We start from the raw sequence: 14,303 nt of genomic DNA on the forward strand, positions 1-14,303 counted from the left end.
AGATTTGGCAGTCCATAAATCCTGCAGGGCTGCAGAGAGTTGACATTTAACAAAGAGAAAACCTTGAAAGAAGGTCTGAAAGAAATGTAACAGCTGGGAGTGCAATTAATTGACAAACACTGGATGTTGTGAATATTAAAATTTAAAAGTGTAGAAGTAGAATTTTCTTCTAGCTATGTAGACAATAATATTTTTAATATGTGAGCATAATTTTGATTTCAGTATTTTTATAGTATATTAATATTTCAAATTATTATTTTCATTTTTTTTGCTGTTTCTAAACTTATTTATTTTGGTGTATAACTGAATTGCATGAGGCTTCATTGTCTGAAGTGATCTTTTAAAACAAGGATCCTTTCAGAGAAAACAGTGTCTCCACTTCTGTTCTTTCCCAGAGCAAGATAACATTTCGTTACATCCTACTGATTGAAGATATGAAAGCACTGCAATTAGAATTATTAAAACTGGTAACTGCAGTTGGTTTAGCTCCCTCTATTTTGTATTTGTTTTGCTCCCATTCTCTGACAGTGTTAGAATTTATTTGGCGTATTCTTCCTTTCTGCCCACAACAAACAAAACCATATTCTTTCTGTGTAGCTGTCCTTAGATCTTGCCAGTGATTTTTTTTTTTTTTTTTTTTAAGCCTCTGGGTGTTTTGGACCAATTTACAATCTGATGAAAATTTGAAGACAGATACCAAGCTGGTTCACCACTGATGAAAAAAGTTACACTATTAAAATAGAAATACAAGGAGGTTTGAAGGATATGGCAAGAAAAACCTCATATATAGGTAATGTAAATTTTGTACCACCTAACATTACATGAGGCTTACTGAAACTTTTTCTTTTGTTTTATATTCAATGATTTTAGTATCACTTCCACAGATTTACTCCACTACAAATGATTTTATAATTTGGCTTTGAGAAGGATAGCAAAGAATGAATTAGCTTCAAACTGCCTTTCATTTCCCCTGTTACCCTGGCCCAGACTGGATACATAATCAGGATTACGTGGGGGGAAGCACTTAACCTTGAACATTTACAGCAGAAGTAGAATGGTAACAAAAGTATAAATTATTATTAAATCCCTCCGGGGATATCAGGCAGAACTCATTACAGATAGGTTCTGCACCTGTAGCAGATACATGCAACAAATGCAAAACAGTTTCCATGCCAGCTCACTACTAATCAAACCAAGAGTTCACAAAATCCATAAATCATAGGTTCTGGATCTCTGCCACTTGTTAGAAGTGCAAAAATTATGTAAAAAAAGAAGCACAGAAAGGATGATACAGAAAGTTTATTACAGAGTGGTGCTATATTTACTTATTATCACAAATGTATGTTATCATGATATTTAAGTTACAAATGTTACTTAGCCAAGTATTGAAATGAATATTATAATATTAATATTGAAAGGAATTCCTGAAATGAAAAGATTTTTTCATAAAGAAAATAAAACCTGCCTGAAATACTTGAATACCAGAATCTGGATCAAAAGCAAGTTTATTCTGTGACTTTTCAGTATTGCTGAATAGGAAAGGAAATATTACTTTCAAAATGCAGGGACATTTTCTAAAGGCCTCTTGAAAAGTCAACACATATTATATGCCAAATCATCAATTTTGCATGATGAAAATGTCTATATAAATATTTAGAATGTTCTTTAAAAAACAAAAGACAGGATCACATCATAATCTAGAGAGAGAACCAAAAGATAATACATGCTACATAATTAAAGATCCTGTACTTAAGAGCTTTTACCATTTCATGAAAATAGTGATGCAAAAAGGCAATTAGGGTGATCAAATCATTATTTCCAGCAACTGTCTTAACTGCAAGCTTTAAACATATACTTGAAGTAATCAAAACAGCATGTATTTAAAATTATTTTGTCACTCTCTTGGTCATTGTTATACTAAAAAACTCATTTTCCTCTTCTTAGAAAGCTTTCTGGTTGAAATATTCTCTGTACACAGGTAATAGAGAAGTATTTATTTCTTAAAACCTTAAAGTAGTCATAAATAAAATAATGCTTTATAGACTACATGAGACTCAGTAAGAAATCAAGACTCTCAAGGCATTTACGGCTCCTAATGATTGTCTCATGCTGGGGCCTTTACAAGTCTGACAATACTAAACCTTTCCTTACACATTCTCAATCAGGTATTTCTGATTCTGTACGTCTGTACATACGGAATTTACAAACACATACACACAATTGACTAAGATTAGAAATAGATATAGGCCAAAGAACCTGTTAAGTAACTAGAAATATAATCAAATAACCAGAACCAAAGTTCTGCACAGACAAGAAGATTAATCTTAGGCTACTAACTTGTGAATGAAGTGCTTTCTGTTCAGTTCAAAAATTGCTCTGCAATGGGTTTGAATCCATTAATAAACAGGAAGCAATAGCTTTAATTCTCTTGGCCTCAGTGATCTGCAGTAACTTCCTTAGCCACATGAGGATTCTGAATTTATAGTTATTAATATTAATGTTTAAAATTTTAAAGCTGTGAGATGTGCACAATTGCAGTAACAACAGCCATGAAAGCACCTAGTATAATTGTTAGCCTGAAAGTTTTCAGGGCTGTGTTTGCTTAATTCAACACAGAAGTTACAGCCATCACGGCAGAGCAGGCAGGAGACACAGTACTACACACAGCAACGTACCCTTGAGCAGTGTCACCCACCCACACCTTGGGCACTATCACTAACTGTGAAGCCAGAACCCTTCTTCCCCTCTATCTGGTACTTGTAGGACCTTGTCTGAGTTACCATGCCCAGTTTTGGTCTGCTCATTACAAAAACTCATTGTCATTCCAAAGTGAGTGCATGAAAAGATGACCAAGATGGTCAGGGTGCTGGAGAACATGATGTATAAGGAGAGGATGAGAGCTCAGGCTGCACAGCCTAGAGAAGAAAAAGTTAAGAAGAAACTTTGTGGCTGAATAAAACTACTTAATGGCATGACACCAAGAAGATGGAGGCCAGACTTTTCTCAGAGATGGATGGTTTTGGCTGATCCTGTGTTTCCCAAGTTGGAACACAGGAAGTTTTGAGTACTTATTAGCAATGTGCTTATTACAGGTAGCCCAGAGAAGTTATGGAAACACTGTGCTGTCCTTGGAGGTGTTCAATACTCCATTGCACATGGCCTGATATTAAACATTATGTCTTGGTGCAGGGGCTTGGTCTAGGTGATGTCTAGACATCTCTTTCAATATAAATACAATTCTGTGATTCTACTGGTGAACTGATTCTGATTCTAATACCATGAACATTATAAAGATTAACACAGTTGAAAAGCTAAATAAAATCTTTCCCCTTTCTGGCACTTCCTCGTGTGACCCTTTGAATACCCAGAAAAGTCCTGTCATGTGCCCAACATAGATATTTTCCCTTTCTACTCCTATACAAGTCCTGTGCTTTCTATGTAAATGTTCCTGTCTCCTGGTTCAACTTTGAGAGTTCTGTGTCTGTCAGTGAGTCCACAATCCATATAATATGCTTAAAGCCAAAATCTCACTCAGAATTTTGCTGTTGGAAAGCACTGCCTGTGCTCCATAACCTTCACTCCATCAGATAGGAGCATCCTTCATTGTAAGCTGTGTATTGTGGTGCCTCCATAATGACCATCTTCCCTTGATCAAAGGTACACCCCAAGGTACAGCAACAATTCAGTCTGAAGTGTCTAGGTCATAAGAGCAAACTTCATTTAGGAACAGGCATTGAGGAAAAAAAGAAAATCATCTTCTTTCTCCTATTGTGGAAAGTCTTCTGTATTTGTGATGGTGTTAGGCCTTTTGCTCCCCCACAGCACCTGGTTTCTTGGAAATACTGGTAGATAACATCCTACAATAGGTCTGTGAACACATCTATCTTCCAAACCAGCTTTTGCTGGTGGTGACTTGTGTATCAACCCTGTGAGGTCCCTGGCACGCAGAATGTACTCGTCCATGTGGCAATACCTGCCTCTGTTTAATGGCAGGAAACCATCACTGGCAGGCATGGTACCTCAGAAGCTGAGTAATTACGGAATCACAGAACGGGTCAGGTTGGAAGGAACCACAGGGGGTGGTTTGGTCCAACCTCGCTGTTCAAGCAGCGTCACCCCTGGGCCCACGGCACAGCACTGCTTCCAGACGGATGTTGAGTACCTCCACCAAGGGAGCATCCACAGCCTTTCTGGGCAATCGCACATGAAAGAAGTTCTTCCTCATGTTCAGGTGGAACTTCCTGTGCATCCTGTGCTCCTGCCCACGGCCTCTTGTCCTGCAGCTTGGCAGCACGGAGCAGAGCCTGGCTCCCCGCAGTCCGCAATGGCTGAGCCCCGAGCTCCGCCGGACCCCTCTGGGGAGCGCGCGAGCGCGCGCGACCGCACACCCCCGCCGGTCCCGCGCGCGCCCGCCGCCTCCCGCCCGCCCCGTGTTTACCCCGAGCCCCCGCCCCTCCTGACGTCACGCCACGCCGGTGACGTCAGGAGGGCCCGGGCGGCGCCCGGCGGGCGGCGGGGGGGCGCCCCCAAGATGGCGGACCAGATCCCGCTGCGCCCGGTGCCGCGCAGCGCCCAGCGCAGGGCGGCCTATTACAGCAGCGCCGCCGCGGCGCAGCGGCACAGCAGGTACGGGCAGGGCCGGCGCGGCGGCCGCTGCTCCGCTTCTTTCCCCTCTCTTTCCCCCCTCTTTCCCCCGTCCCCAGCCGCGGGCGGGGCGGCGTGCGCCCCTCTCCCAGCCCTGTTGCCCTGCGGGGCTCCGGGACCGCCCGCTCGCTCTGCGGGGAGGGCGGGAAGGGGTGGCGGCCGCGCCGTGGGTGGCGGAGAGGGGTGTCGGCAGTCGCCGGCTCCCGCAGGCCTCCTCGGCGGTGGCCGCCTCTCCCGGGCCGCTGGTCCCGTGTCCCGGCGGCGGGGCTGGGGCCGGGGCGGGCTGCGGCGGCAGCGGGATGATGCGCAGGGCGCCCTCGGGCCGGCTGCTCCCGGCGCCGGCCCCGCGCCCACGGGTGCGGCCTTCGCTCGCCCGGCCCCGCCGCCCGCAACTCCGCGCAACTCGGGTCCCTTGGCAGGAGTTCACTTAGGAGCAGGATGCCCGCGGAGGGGGGCTTGTTTGGGCGTCCGTAGTAAATATGTTGCGAGCTAGTTGTTGGGTGCTAGCACGGGCACCATTGCTGAGTGTGGGAATTAAACTTCAAATTTCCTAAAAGATACACTATTGGACTTAAGCAAGTTGGAGAAAGCGGTTTAAAGGTGTGCCATCAAATTGTTTCCAGGCAAAAAATTTACGTTCCTTTGCTTCCCATTATTCTGAATAATTTCTAGGTATGCTGTTCTTGTGAGCAAGGAAAAACTTTGCTTCGTGATTTTGGTATCTCCATTGGATAGGATTCTTACAGTGGCTGATGTGATTACACTTGGTTGTTAGAAGTTTCTTTTCTGTTTTGGCTCTTGTATTGTCTGTGGATAGAAGGACTGGAGGGACCAGTTGTAAGATCTGAAGTAAATAGGCTTGCTAAGAATAGAATAGTTGGTGCTCTTGTTCTAGTTCAAATACAGTGATAAATTTGTTTCATAATGAATAAAATGTAATAAATCTGTTTCATAATAAAACATATTTACTTCCTTGTCTGGATGGGATAACTTACATTGTGTTGTCTTGATTCTTAAACTAGACAAAGGTGTTTTTTATTTTGTCTTACAAACAAATCTGTAGGACAGTCTGCCTTCCCCATCTCACTAATATTAGAATGACAATTTGTAGTAGGTTTGTCCTCCGTCTTGAGGTAGGGCAGTGTCATCATCACTAACCCTATTCTTTAGAGAATTGAATCAGAGAACGCTGTCACTGAAATTTACTTACCAGTAGGTGTGCTTGGGAATAACAAGGAGGATTTGGTAGGCAAAAACTTAGTTCAGACTGTGAAAGATACTGGGAGCTCTGTTGAAAGTTGACAAGGAGTGTTCTGGTGATTTGAAAAATGTTGTAGATGTGATGGGTGGAGTCCATAACTGAGATAGTTACACAGGCTAATTGAAGGTATGTTTGCAAGTGTCATTGAGGTTCTTTAGACAAACTTTTTAATTGTGGCTTTATGAGCAGATTTGGCAAGCTGTAGCTAGGAACTACCAACTCAGTACAGATTTGCTTCTTGCCCTCTATCTTTGATCAACATTGACCTCCAAAGATTTGGACTACATTCCTTCCAGTTTAGATGATGTGTTTCAGAGTTAGGGTGTTTCATGATCTCTGTACTTAAAATATTGATCCTCCACAAAAGTGATTATTTATGTTTTTCATTACTTTTGTGTACGTTCTTGTAGGCATATAAAAGCTTTAAAAAATGTCAGTCTCATTTATTGTGTTTGCTCTTTTTTGATCACTTGATTAATAAATTGCTTATTTGAGCTCTAAGAATTAGAATACTTACACCAGCCTCTTCACTCACTTAATTTGTTTTATATTTCTTAATATGAGTTGAGTAGGTTTGTCATTCTCCTTTAAGAATACCTTATATTGGATTTGTGAGAGCATCTCTGGAAGGTGTCCTATGGACCTGCAATAAAAACATGGGAATGCTTGTGTAGAGTCTACCACAAGAGTCTAGACACAAGCTGTCTTGTGTAGAGTAAAAGGGGAAATAACAGCAGTGCAGATAGTCAAGTTACAACTTGTAAGTCTTATGGCTCTAAGCTTGTAATTGAACTATAGCTTCTGTGTCTCTATGAATGATTCATCCTGCTTTTCTAATCTTTATCTTCAGCACAGCCTCTGGAGAAGCCTTGCATTCCTGTGGAAACTGCAGCAAAGGTCCTGATGTCAGATACTTAGGAGAGTGTTGAAGTCATTGAGGTCTCTGATATGCAGAAACCTATCATGTGCATGTATGCTTGAGGATTTTGACTAAAGGGGTGTAATACATATCGCTGAAGATGTCTAGAAACAAACATCCATTAAAATATACTGGATATTGGATTATACTGGATTTAATCCAGTGCTGTTGTTTCTGGACCTTCAAGAGTTTTTGACTTGCTGTGATTTGTTTCTTCAGTGAAGAATTTACAGTCTTTTGCGAGTCTTACGCACACGTCCTTAACTTAAGTGTGGTAGTGTTTTTAACTCCAATTAATTGTCCTGCTGCTGTGCAACATCAGTTAATACAGCTCATCAGTTGCTAACCTTTATTGGCCTTGCAGCTAATTTGTAGGATAACTTCTTTTGCTTGAGCTAAGCAGTCTGTAGGAATCTTTGCCAGTCATACTCAGTGTTTGTCCATAGTGCACTTTGTGCTTATTAGATGTATTTAGACAGACAGATAGTGCATATTTTAAAGCTGGAATATGTTTTCCCACACACACCTAAAAACACTTCAATAATATGCACACTTCTGTATAAAATTGTGGCAGCTAAGATTTGTGAAATGTCCTGGGATGTACTTTATATATAAATAAACATGACAAGATTAATGTATTTTATACATTCATACTGTATGTGTTAAGACTTGTTTAAAACAAAAAAAATTTTAAAAATAAAAATACATATTAAATATTACCTATGGTTCAATGAACACATGCATCCTGTTCTGCTTTTATTTCTGATGTTTAGCACAACTTGTTACTTTTGTAGTAGAAATTCAGTTTTTATATTTTCTTTCTTCTTTCCCTGCCTGAGATGGACAGAGAACTGTTTGTGTGCTGCCATTAACAATTAGGGAAATCTATCTTGGAGAAAAAATTGTTCACCTTAAAATTAATTTGAAAAATCCTTGTTATTGTTTAGTATATTCAACTTGCATAGTTGTAAAAAAACTTGGGGAAAAAGCTGATTGGTTCAGCACTTGTTTCAGGGTCTTGTCCTTCAGCTTGAAGGTTGTTATCTACAGGAAACTAATTGCTGCTTTTGTTTACATGGTGAGGGAAAAAGAGGACCAGAGAACATTCAGGTTCACCTTAAATGTGCACTGAGGCTTGTTCTCATCTGTTTGACTTGTATTTGTCATCATCAACCACAGAATAATCAGCTGCTGAACACGGGAAGGAAGTTGACTGTGCTGTGCTGTCATGTGAGGTTGATGGCAGGAGAATAAGAAGCCTGGTGGAATTTTGGAGCTGATAAGGAACTAAACAGTAGTCAACCATCATTTATCTATAAACAAAATACCTGGTTTATTTGGGCATTCTGTGCTAGCAGTGTATGACTGTATTTGGCATACACTGTATTGTATTGCATTAGGGCTGAGGTGAGAGGTGTTGAGACTCCTGAGCTGGTACCAGAAAATCACATCTTTCCAGCTCTCCCTTATGTAACATAAATTTACTTGTACTCCAGATATTCATAAAGGTGGTGTCATGAAGGATACCCAGTCACTGGAAGGAAATCTCTTGCATGATTTTTTATGGATTTGTTATTGTTGTTTGTGGTGTGGGCCACAGTAGTATATTTCTGAATGGCAGAACTGGATATACCAGGTGCTTGTGGCAGGGCACAAGCTGTGTAATAGATCAACTGCTGTTGCTTGTCCTTGCAGTTTGCCACTGATGGAGCAACTCTGTTTTAAGGTAATTGACTATACTGTTATTTTTGAATTCTTTCATGTCATTAGTGCATAAGAAAAATGCATAAGAAAGAAAAAAGAACCAAATAATAGGATAATGTCTTTTGTACAAGTAAACACAGGATACTTGTTGCTTAACAATTTGTGAACTTTAGCTTATTAAATGTAAAGTATGTGTAGTAGAAAAAAATGCAATTTGTTCCAGACAAAAGGGAATGGAAGTCTGCAGAACTTGAAATTCAATGAAAATTCACACGGTTCCCTCATAATTAAAAATCCCAAACCAAGTTTTGTAGTATACAGAAAATAAGATGATTTAATGTAGTTATATTATTCTAATGCTTTTCATTTGGATGAAGGCTGTTCCCAGCAACCTTGTAGTCCTTATGGTTATGATTTCCCAGGGTGTTTGGCTAGGTTCCACAGTGAACCACCAAAAAAGAGATGAAAATTCAACAAATAATCCCCGAAGCATGTACTGTAATTCTGTGGGGTTTTTATTCATTTCTGACATTGTCTGATGTGAGCTTTGTTAAAATATCTTGATTCCTGCTGCCTTTCAGTTGTTTGTTAGAATTGTGTCCTAATTCTAAACGACAATGTGATTTTCACAGTCTAGATGTTATTCTTCGTATTCCAGTGGTTTTTGTTATTGCATGTGTAATAACTAATAATTATAGTAATAATGGTAATAATAAATATAACTAGCAATAAGTATAGTAATAGTAAATAGTAATAAGAAAAATAACTAGAAATATTATTTGGTGAGACCATGTAACAATCATAGCTTTTAGGACCTAACATCTCTTGTAGAATGGTGTTCTCAGAAAGTTCATGACTTATATTGGCATAAGTGTAGGTCTGGAAAGCCTTGAAAAATATCCATAATTGTTCAAACCCCCCAAATATTGAAATATTGATACATATCAGTGGAGTTTACCCATTGAATGGACTGTATGCAGTGATATTTGGTGTAGTTTTCTGAAATGCTGCTAGTTCCTATGAATCTCCTTCCCTGGGTATTTCTGAATGTTTAGAACAAAAGTTCTTACAGTATCTGGGCAGAGCTATACAGGTTTAAATTTCACCTTCTCCCCCACACACCTGTTAATTGAGTAGCTCTACATATTTCATCCTGAAAATGAGCTTGAAAATGATGGATGAAGCTGAATGACTGGCAATATTGGCATTAATTTGAATTTTAATGTAGCTTCTGTGATAAAACATTCCAAAGATGGAACTGAATTTACTTTTGAACATCTGTGTTTTAAAACTGCTGTTGCAAAGTAACAGTATCTTCTTCAAACATCTGTTGTTTGACCAGAAGCAATAACTTGTTAAGTCCAGGAACATAAACTATAAATATCTATGTTACTTTTTTTTTTTTTTTTTTTTTTTTAGAAATAGCAATGTTAATGCTATTCATTCTGCTACTCTGGACATGATCACAGAAAGTCCTGGAAGTTAAGCAGCTGTGGGAGTGTATGGGAGTGGGTACTGCTTATTAATTCTCCATGCTTGTACTGGCACACCTGCACTTCCTTCTGGACAAAACTCCTAACATCAGCTTGGTTCCTGTGGTGCTTCCTTTAAATCAGAGCTCCTGTCTTGTGTTGTTTTTCCTCTGTGACAAGCAAACAGGAATGGCAGCAAAATGGATGCACCATTACAGATGAGTCTTCTGTCTCTGTAGGACAGAAATCTTTGCTGGAGGTAGCGACTCACAGAGACATATATATACCACTAGTTACTGTGATACCAAAAGTTGCAATAATTTGGTATTGCAATATATGCAATAATTTGGTAAAGGTTCCGCTAATAATTGCTAGAAATGTCATGAACTCTGAACTACTAAATGTGTTATTCTTGGAAAGTGTTTCAGGCTGTAGGTGTTGATATGTAGAGGTTGTGTACTGGGAATGAGAACACATTACATTACACAGCTGTATGTTATGCTGATGTATTCAAATATATATATATATATTCATTACAATATGCCTCTGTCTTTTGTTTCAGCATAAGGAGGAAAGGATCAAATGCAATGTAAAGAAATCTCACTAGAATAGTCCTTAGGAGGGTTGTCTGTACTATTATGCCATTCCTACAAAGTGGATTAATCATGTATGATTATTTTTGTTCTTTTCCAGGAGAACTCTTGTCCCTCCCCTTTTTTAGAGACTTCACCTGAAATTCAAAGTGTTTGTCTCTTTTTCATTTAAAAAATGCAACATTGATGTCACTGTCTTGCAGGACATACTGCCCTTTGATTATTAGCTTTTCCTGGATTGTGGTTTTGGGCACAGATTCACCCCTGTTATTTGGAAATATGTCACTGAGTGACTTAGGCTTAGTCTTAGATCCCATCTCTGAATTCTGATTCTTCCAACAGGGTTTGTGTGGCAGCTTTGTATTTGGGATGCTGTATTTGTGTAACAGTGCTTAAGTTGAGTCTGTTTTCAAGATCTCAAGTTATGGAGTACCTCTAGTTTTTAGAAAAAAAAGTAGTCCACATATTCCCATTCCTGGACTGTGTTTTGCTTTCTTTGCTGAAGACTTTATTTATAGGTTAATATTGCTGTTTGGGAGTGACACTTGATTTAGGATAGGTGCAGATTCTGAGACTTACACCTGGGACAAAGGTCCAAGGAGTTTGATGTGTAAGTCTTGAAAATTAGTCTTGCTATATGTTAATATTTTCAGACTGTTTATGCAGCATGTGTTTCATTGTTAGATTCTGTGACTTTTACTTTTCAGAGCAAAGTTTAATGATTTAATGATACAGGTAACCATATGACATGCATACAAAGTTGCTCACACTAGCAAGTATAAAATAATTTTGCAGACAATGACACTTTCATTGGTGCCATACCTGAGAAGCAGTTTGTCATATTTTATCTGCAGATGCAAATTTAGATGACACAAACTTTAGGTGATTTTACTAAAAAAGTGATTTTTAAGTGCAGTTCTTTAACTTGACATTACGTAGAACTGTGCATTTGGAAAAAGTTGTCTTTGTTTTTCTTTTCACTAGTAATGGTCTTTCATTCCAAGATAGGTTTACAGTCACAATTTTTAGCACAGTTTTTCTTACAGTGACTATCCTGATCTGAAGTGTTTTAATCCTTAGGCAAAAAAAAAAAAAAAAAGTTTGAGAACTTCTAATTACTATTGCAGATGTTACTATTGTTCGCATAAGCACAAGTGACTGCATGTTTAAGCTATTATTTTTGCATGCCTTCCTGGTTTATAGCTATAGTATCTAAATACAGTGATTTGTATTGCTTGGGCAGGCATTTGGATTGCTAAGAACAGGGAGAGAAAACAATTGATTGGGCTACAATGTCAATAACAATACCCAGTGACAGTGATAAAATGGCTCCGTTGTTCTGATCAATGACATACCCTACTAATTAAAAATAGGGTTCTGCTGAATGTAGATGATGTTTCCTAAGGTCCTGCTGTGTATTTAGGTATTTCTGGTATCTATTTGTTAAATACAGAGACTCACTCATCTTGTCATGTGTTGAAAAAGGTCTTATGTTAAGGTATACATAGTGTTTTGTAAGGTGAGCAAGGGGTAATAAGAACGGGTGCTTTTTATCATGGAGGTTTCATTACATATCTTCCCAATTTGCTTCTTCTGTATATTGTTCTAGTAAGAAAGTGTGATGTAGGAGAGAGAAAAGGCAAGTAGCATTCAGAATATCTTATTTTTGTAGGTGTCTGGTGGAACCTATAGTTTTAGTATATGTTGTAAGCAATTTTTTAAAAGCTACCAATGAAAGGGAGCTGCTGTGGTAATAAGTTTCTATTATGCTTGTAGAGCTTTACCTCAATAGATATAAGGGTTTTTGCCTTAGTTCTGCAAGGCTGATGATACCAGCTTTTTGTTTGTTTGGAATTTTTTTTTGTTTGGTTTGTTCTGTTTCAGGGTGGGGTTTTTCGTTGTTGTTTCTTGTTCGGTTGTTTCATTTTTTTGTAGTAGTAATTCAACAATGGTGCCTTGTGGTTTTCTGTAGTATCTCTCTGTATCATTTGGGGCTTGTGGGGCAATGATTTATTTGGTCTTATTGCAGAGTTTGGTGTTACTCATCTCAGTGACACAGACAGTAATAAACTTGCCTGCATACAGTAGAAGTACTTTTTCCTTCTATTGTGTTGTCCAGTGGATAAACATGCACTATGGTGAGAATGTTGTACTAAGTTTTTAAAGATCCTGGATGTAAATGTTCAGCTCTACAAATATCCAGCATCCTTAAAAGCTGTTAGTATTAACTGTGGTTACTCCATAAAAATTTGTAATAGCATTCTTTTGTGTTGAGTGTCTGATTTTTTTTTTTTTTTGGTCAGGACCTGTGTTCAGAGATTTCATGAGTAACGATTAGGGGTGTACTTGCATTAGAGGCATAGCTGAAGCTGAATAGGGACAAGTTCTAATCAATTAAAAAACTTCTGAAATAGCTTTTCTGTGTGGAAGAGGTTGAAGGAAATTCTTTAAATTTCATGCATTTAGCTGTAGAAGATTTTTCCATTTTCAACTTCTCTTGTAATCTTGGAACAGCATGATTGCTTTGTAGTTTAACAGAGTTCACTGCTGTGTGAAGCATAGAGGTGTTTGAAATTAGAGGAAAAATGTAACTTCTAATCCCTAGAAATGCAGGGTAATATTTAAGGAAAATAAGTATTTTTAATTTGATTTTTCTGGAATAACTTTCTAGAAAAGCAATTTGCTTTATGGATATACTTGTTATTTGATTGAGAGGAAGGATTACATGAAAATACATTGTATAGTCATAAATATGGTTATGGATGAATGTGCCTTGCTTTATAAAATATATGGAGCTGCAGTTTCCTGGGAATTTTTTCTTTGTTTGAGGACATGATCTGGACAGTTTCATTAGTGTTAAAGGCAGTCTACAGCAGTTGCTGATTTCATGGTTCATCCTTGCTCTTTGTATGGATATGCCTGTCACTTTCTTCATTTTTTTCTCCTACTTCTCTACAATTTGGCAGAATCCTCATTTATCCTCAGACTTGTAAAGTGTTCACATAGGTTGGAGGTAGAGCAGGATAGGGTATGAGTGAGACAGATTGTGCAGCTTACTCTGTCCTCTGCCTGTGATGGGAAACAGGAGGAGTCCTGTGGCTGCCACAGCCACTCAGCCAAATGGCCAGCTCTTGGCAGCACGGGACATGGTCACAGCATGGTCACAGTAGCTCAGCTGGTCTTTTTACTCAAGACTTTCCACTGCAGCCTCTCTTCCATGCTACTCTGCATCCCACAGCCATCTCCTGGGTCCAGTTCATGCATCGTCTCAGGACCACGCATTCCTTTTTCCTCCCTCACTAGGTTTGAGAAACACTACTTTAAGACACCAGCTTTGTTTTCCTCCTTGTGAAGGAATGATAGTCTATAGTAAAAGTGATAGGTGATGAGGAATGAATATTTATGCAGGATCTGACACAGTGCTTATATTCCTATCTGTAGCCATGTTAGATATAAGTAACTTAGAATGGCTTCCATTACCTGTTATGGTACCTGTGAAACTCTGCAGCTGTATCTACTCTGGCAAACAGCCATCAAAGTGGAATGACGTAGGTACATGTGACTTGAGGCATCATTTTCACAGCAGATATTTATATCAAAATTTCACTTAAAAGTATTTATTGTACATGGCTTTATTTCAGTTAAATCTGTTAAATGAGATTCCTAATAGTAGTCAAATTTTGTGGAAAGTTGTTTAATATTAACGTTCC

General features: G+C 38.9%; 1 protein-coding gene across 6 annotated transcripts in view; it reads left to right on the forward strand.

Moving 5' to 3' along the window:
* Positions 1-562: 562 nt before the first annotated feature.
* The window catches only part of ATP9B (ATPase phospholipid transporting 9B), a 158,519-nt gene continuing 144,778 nt past the window's right edge, over positions 563-14,303 (forward strand). For 2 of the 6 annotated variants that reach the window (XM_086842951.1, XM_086842955.1), the window contains exon 1: positions 563-4,626. In XM_086842951.1, coding sequence (XP_086699077.1) covers positions 3,950-4,626 — 677 coding nt within the window. In that variant the 5' untranslated portion in view covers positions 563-3,949. The remainder of the gene's footprint in view (positions 4,627-14,303) is intronic. The other 4 variants (XM_086842971.1, XM_086842978.1, XM_086842963.1 and 1 more) reach the window with 2 other exon arrangements.

Source organism: Cyanistes caeruleus, chromosome 1 (assembly GCF_971803275.1).
Source record: "Cyanistes caeruleus chromosome 1, bCyaCae1.hap1.1, whole genome shotgun sequence".
In the NCBI taxonomy this organism is placed as follows: Eukaryota; Metazoa; Chordata; class Aves; order Passeriformes; family Paridae; genus Cyanistes; species Cyanistes caeruleus.